The sequence below is a fragment of the Cajanus cajan genome, chromosome 10 (genome assembly GCF_000230855.2).
Source record: "Cajanus cajan strain Asha chromosome 10, NIPB_CcT2T_4, whole genome shotgun sequence".
Taxonomy (NCBI): Eukaryota; Viridiplantae; Streptophyta; class Magnoliopsida; order Fabales; family Fabaceae; genus Cajanus; species Cajanus cajan.
This window is the reverse complement of record NC_138526.1, coordinates 44849433-44855931: the sequence shown is the minus strand read 5'-3', so window position 1 is coordinate 44855931 and position 6499 is coordinate 44849433. Positions and strand designations below refer to the sequence as shown.

Here is a 6499-nt window from a genome sequence, read left to right as displayed (position 1 = left end):
GACCGTTCTAGCCAGTTCATACTTCTATAAATCGAGGTTGTGGGCAGTTGAGGAAAATGGAGATTTTTAGAGAGAAGGACTCTGGATTAGGAAGCTTGCTTTGGGTGGATTGAAGTCCCGGGTTGAGCTTCGGAAAGGGAATTTCGCTTCTTCTCAGTTCTTGGCTACTTTGAGCCAATCTTCAGGTGAGGGAAGCTAGAATGTAGGTTGTTTAATTTCAAGAGAGTTAGGGAAGCTTTATGCATGGTGTTCTTTTGTTGAAATAGTTGAGTTGTTGGGTGCTTAAGTTGATTTATGTTGTTTATATTGTGTAAGTTGACATGATAGATGAATTTTAAATATGTTATATATTGCTGAAGTTGTTTATAAAGTTGTTAAGTTGCATTAAGTTGATATTGTAAGGCCTATAGTTGTTTAATTAAGTTGTTTGCATGTTGTTAAAATTATTAAAGTTGCATAGTTGTATAATTGAATAAGAAGTTGTATAATTACATTGAGATGTATGATGAGTAGAAAGTGAAATGAAGAGATGCATGTTAAGTATAAAGTTGTATGTTGCTTAAAGTTGTATGTTGTGCCATGTGTCAAAAAGAGATTATCTTATGATGATTGAGTTGTAAATTATGAGTTGAGCTAATATTGTGTTGTTTAAAGTTGAAATGAGTTGTTGAGTTGTTTAGATGTGTTGTTAAACAATGTTGATGAGTTGTTGTACTGATAAACTATGTTGTTCAAGTTGAATGTTGATTGAGATGATGAGTTGAAAAGTTGTATGTTGTTTAAGTTGTTAAGCTGATTAAGCTGTGATGATGAGTTGTTGATCACTAGGACTAGGGGACATGTTTTCAAAGTTGCTCATCCCATTGTATGGATTGAGATAGTTGTGGTGCTCTGAGAGCCCAATTTGTTGAAAAACCCTCCTTGGGAAGTTGTCCCTTGGAGTGGACGTTGTGTTGTTCTCCTCTAGGACTTAGTTGATCCCGTGTGTGGGCAAGGTCGAGGTACACGTGTACAAAGCGACCACGGTATAGGGGCCAGGCCGAGCTATACCGATTATAAGCGGCCAAATGTTTATTATTGTAAAGTTGTTATGGTGTTTATTGTTGTAAAGTTGAAAAGTTGGGGACATATGGTGAAGATATATGTCCTATGTTGAGATACATAGTACTAAGGAGATAAGTTGAAAATTATTTTAAAGTTGAATCCCTTAGTACTGTGTGGGCGACATGGAAGTAGTCGATCCATGTCATGGTTGAATGACCAATTTGAGTAAGGTATCTAGTTAGAGATGTAGTCTTTCACTAGGTACTGGAGGGTGCGTGGTACTTGGAGGACAGTGGGTGAGCTAACTCCATATGTGGATTGGTGATGCTAGCCAAGGCCGTGGTAGGCTCATACCCAAACCCTTATGTCCTGACTGTAGTACTGGACCTCCGAGTCTAAGTGGCACACCTGAGCAATCTCCTATTGTTGTCTATACCTGGTTCTCTTCGGAGTTCCTAACGCTGTTCTATACCTGACCTGGTTGAGATAGGTCAAACGCTAGATTCAGTAGGGTTTATGCCACCTAGACTGCTCAACCTCAGTTGTTGGAGATCTCTGAGTTGAAATGCATGACGACGCATAAGTTGTTGATGAGTTGATTTGTTGTTGATAAAAGTTGTATCTATGTTGTTATGTTGTTAAGTTATGATTGTGTTGTATGTTGATCATGTTGAGGATGATGATAGTGTTGTTATGTTGTAAGCTGTTTTAAACATGTGTTGTTGAAAGATGAGTAATATATGTGTTGTTTATCTTCTGTGTCGGATGTGAAAATGATTATATAGTTGTTATGTCGCATATTTGATATTTATAAGTTGTTTATTGTCTCTAGCTTACCCTTGCATGTTTCTATGTGATTTGGACTGCGATGATCATACGTTGTATGGGAGCAGGACAGGGATAGGCTGGGAGATAGCTACTAGAGGTCACAGGAGGTGCCTAAAGATGGATATTTTTTTTAGGCTACCTTATAGTAACATACTTTGTTGTATATAATTGATTGTTGTTGGTTGTTTGATTAACAACTTGTGTTGCAAATATTTTATTATACTATTTTAATATATATATTCTAGTAGTGTATAGCGTTATTTTGTAGTGTGACGGCCACGACGGGTCGTTATAATATTTACAAATTTAAGTTATTGACCTAAATATACTATTTATTTTATAAATAATTTTTAAATTTAAAAATTAAAAAAAAATAATCTCTTCTTATGAGTGATAAATAATTTTATCTTCTTAAATAAGGTCTCTCTTGTAGTTTCATGCATAAAAAAAATTAGTTAGAAACTAATTAAGGATGGTCGGCAGATTGATACTCGTTACAACAAATATATTTTAAAAAAATATTATTAGACAAATAGTTTAATTTCACTTATAATATTTGGTGTTCCTAAAAGCTAAAATCAAATCAAACGACATGGTTCCATAGTCGTTGGGTGTTCTATTATAAAATTGGCCATGATTCCTGATTGTTCCTAAAATCAAACGAAATTCTCCCATTTTGCTTCTCGCTGTGCTCCATTTCCATTCCATGGCTACCACTGCATCATCCCCTTTCAAGAAAATTCAGATTCAAAGGGATGACACTGTGAGTGTGCCCTCCTTCATTTCCATTGCCCTTTTATTTCTTTCTTTGTAGACTACATTCACTCCTATTATTCACTTATTTTGCTCTTTTTGCTTACTATATTTCCATTACTTTTTTTTAATACAAAACATAATCGTCCCCGATTTTGCAATTGCAACAGCCAAATTAACCTTTGACTTGTTTTTATTTTTCTTCCTTGACGGGATTCTATGAACATCTATAGTGAAGATTTTTGTTTGCAACACACCCAAAAATAAAAGTTGCAAATTTTTTGATCGATGTTTTGTGATGATGGTTTTTCATCATATATACTATCTTGGGTCTTTATCAATATCATCTTTTGCAACCGAATGCTACCTTCGTTTCACTTACCCTTGTGCACCGTGCTTACTGGGTGGAAACCGGTAGATATGCCCAGTGGCTCTTCTCGATAATCCGTGCCTGACAAGTGGATTGTAGTTAGATCTGATTATTTTATGCTGTGCTACTGACCTTTCATGCCCTATGAATTTGATGTATTTCTGCGTTTGATGTAGTTTGCAGCATAAAATTTTTATTTAGACTGGAATGGTTTTAACAAGATATTGTTCCTAGTCATAGTGTTGGACCTAAAATTTTCCATCATACTATAACTGTTCCGTGCTTGCTATCTGTGCTGAAACTCGATTTTTAATTTTGTTATGCAATTTTTGTTTACCATGATCAGACATTTGACGCATATGTTGTTGGAAAAGAGGATGCTCCTGGAATTGTTGTGATTCAGGAGTGGTGGGGTGTGGATTTTGAAATTAAGAACCATGCTGTGAAGATTTCTCAGCTTGGTACTGGGTTTAAGGCTCTTATTCCAGAGTAAGATAAGATAATGGAACTTCCTAAATTTTCCTAATTCCTTTTTATGGCAATGTTTCACATGCTACATTTGGATGATTGATGCTTTTGTTATTTTTAACCAGTCTGTATAGAGGAAAGGTTGGTCTGGATACTGCTGAAGCTCAGCATTTGATGGATGGTCTTGATTGGCCAGGCGCTGTGAAGGATATCGCTGCTTCAGTTAACTGGCTTAAAGCAAATGGTTCGAAGAAGGTTTGGCATTGTTTGTGTTTTCAAGATGAAAAATTCTCTATTATTAAAAAGGCTCTGACATCTACAGTACAGTTCATTGTGCTTTTCTCATCAGGCAGTAGTTGCAGAAGGTTCTACTTTTTATCAACTCATAAAGACTTTAGCTAACCTTAGAATGAGTTACTTTAAGTCTTATTTATTATGTAAGGAACTGAATGAGTGAAAGGGAAGTTTCTTTAGGCGCTTAAAGATAGCTCCAGCTTATAATTTACTAATGATATCTCCAGGTTTGCTGTTTTTGAATTTTGATTTGGAGGTTTATAGTAAACTTTAATTTATACTTAATATTTTGATCCAATGACTAGTGAAATAATGAATTTGAAATGCACAACTAACAACAGTCAATAAATGGTCTTTTGGGTCCATTTTCCTTTTATTTTCCATTTAGAAGAATATTATTATATTATACTATATTATCTTAAGATCATGTTGATATATTGATCTAATTAATCGGAGTTGTTTTACAGGAAATTTTTTAAAATGTATCTTACAATTAGTACATAATTTTGCTGAGCTTTTGTGTGTTTTTACTGTAAATGTAGCCATGTAGGTCTCTCACAATATTGTGTTTGTTAGAGCATTTTGTTGAGTTAAGATAATTATTATGGATAGAGAGTATTGTTATAAAGTTTGATATTCGTGATTATATACATAGATTAAAGTGCCAAAAAAACATTGTTTTATATGTTTTCCAATAAAGTTTAATTTAACTGTCTAAATATTAGGATATTAAAGTAAACATTATGCAATAATTATAAAAAAAAAATTTCATCATCATTTATTGCCACAGGTTGGTGTAACTGGATTTTGTATGGGAGGTGCTCTATCTATTGCGAGTTCTATCTTGATTCCAGAAGTTGACGCTGTTGTTGCATTCTATGGAGTTCCTTCTTCCGAGCTTGCAGACCCTTCCCAAGCAAAGGCTCCTGTTCAGGCTCACTTTGGAGAGCTGGACAATTTTGTTGGCTTTTCAGATGTTACCGTATGAGAATTTCCTTGCAGTTCTATTTTAATTTCACTCATATTTTGATCAGTAAGACATACGAAATAATTCACCTTCTTGATAACATCATTAAGCGTAAAACAAAACCTTTTTCTCCATCACTTCTTTATTCCCCGCAATGTCCTTCTTCCCATTATCAACCTCTTATACTAGGCATACCCAGATACCCTAAATAAAACTGGGGAAGTTTTTAAGCTTATATGATACAGATTTCAATTTCCCCATGTGATGTATCTTTTTAAGAGAGAAAACTGTAAGGTTTAGGGAAATAAAACATTTATTAATTTGAGTTTCTGACCTTTCTATCACCAAGCTGTTGCCAATGCATGCACGTTCTGAAACATTTTTGTTTTCCATTGTTTTCATAATAACTAACATCGACATCGTAATCTTGCTCTTCATTTTAAAACTTATTTGAAAAATATACCCCTTATTTTTTATGAGTATTTTGTCGGACAGGGTACATTTCAGTCACTCTTAGTAGAACTTCGTCATAATGAATAGGAAGGGAAGGAGAAAGAGCACAATTGTGTTGACATCCATAGAGGAAAATGTCTAACTTTAATCCGCTGAGTGTTGTATTGACATTGTTTGATGTCTCAGGCAGGCAAGGCCTTGGAGGAGAAGTTGAAGGCATCCGGAGTTCCACATGAGGTACATTTCTATCCTGGCAATGCACATGCATTCATGAACAGGTCTCCAGAAGGAATCCAGAGGAGGAAGGACATGGGAATGCCTGATGAAGATGAAGCTGCAGTTCAGCTTGCTTGGTCTCGCTTCGAGACATGGATGACTCGTTACTTGTATAGTTAGATAACTTCCTACCTCAATGCTTATGCCACATGCTGCATGTTTTTAAGTGGTTATGTAGTACCAATTTTAATGCCCCTACGGACTGGAAGCTCTGCTGTTTGTTACACTTTGATTTGTTTCCTCAAGTATGGATGCGTTATTGAGAAATTTGACGTGGGAATAATTTTGAAACAGTTGTGGCTTTTCTTTAATTACATTAGGCATTTAGGCTAGTGGTGTGTTTTTCGTTGTTCTTGTCATTGACCATTTTGTTTTGGTTTCCTTTACTGTCTGCCTTGTCATTCCGGTGCTGAAAAGTATTGTTGGTGGTTACGGATATTCGGGGATTAGATTTGTGAAAAATCCAAACCAATTCATTTTATAAAATGGTTTCGTTGGTTTTTTCTAAAAAAATGGATAAAATTGGATTAATTTGGTATAGTTTAGCTATTTACTTTAAACTGATATGATTTAACCACTAGAGTTAGTCTAGTGGTTGGGTGGGGAAGGGTTGGGGGTAGGTTTAATTTTTATTGCGATCATTTTTGTAATCTTTCTTATCTTTATAAAAAAAAATTGATATGATTTGATTTTTTCAAAAAAAAATTAAACGAATTAATTCATTTTGTAAAATTGGATTGATTGATTAATTAAACTTGTTTTGTAAAGTGAATTCTTTCAATTTTTATAATTCGGATTGGATCGATTTAGATTCATTCGGATGTTCTACACATCCTAAAGTGTGTTATGAGCCCACATTTAAAAACATCCCGAAATCGATTCCAACTTTTGCTTTGATAAAGTTTGAAAAGTAAAACATCCTATAGTGTTTTATGAGCCCACATTTAAAAACACCCAGAAATTGTTTCCAACTTTTGCTTTGATAAAGTTTGAAAAGAAAACAATCAAAACGCTATGGCGAGTCTGTGATTAACGTGAAAAAGTCC

General features: G+C 34.6%; 1 protein-coding gene across 1 annotated transcript; it reads left to right on the top strand.

The window, feature by feature from the left end:
- The first annotated feature begins 2472 nt into the window (after window positions 1-2472).
- LOC109817550 (alpha/beta-Hydrolases superfamily protein) lies at window positions 2473-5746 on the top strand. Its single transcript, XM_083065520.1, has 5 exons — window positions 2473-2635; window positions 3342-3484; window positions 3589-3718; window positions 4548-4739; window positions 5364-5746. Exons 1-5 carry the CDS (start codon window positions 2579-2581, stop codon window positions 5571-5573), a joined length of 732 nt encoding a protein of 243 aa, XP_082921646.1. The 5' UTR covers window positions 2473-2578; the 3' UTR covers window positions 5574-5746.
- Window positions 5747-6499: the final 753 nt, after the last annotated feature.

Excerpts from the sequence above, each read along its gene's own strand:
- LOC109817550 (XM_083065520.1), top strand. The coding sequence starts at position 2,579 with ATGGCTACCACTGCATCATCCCCTTTCAAGAAAATTCAGATTCAAAGG. Across the intron at positions 3,485-3,588 it reads TTTAAGGCTCTTATTCCAGA|TCTGTATAGAGGAAAGGTTG; the intron begins GTAAGATAAGAT and ends ATTTTTAACCAG. Across the intron at positions 3,719-4,547 it reads AAGCAAATGGTTCGAAGAAG|GTTGGTGTAACTGGATTTTG; the intron begins GTTTGGCATTGT and ends TTATTGCCACAG.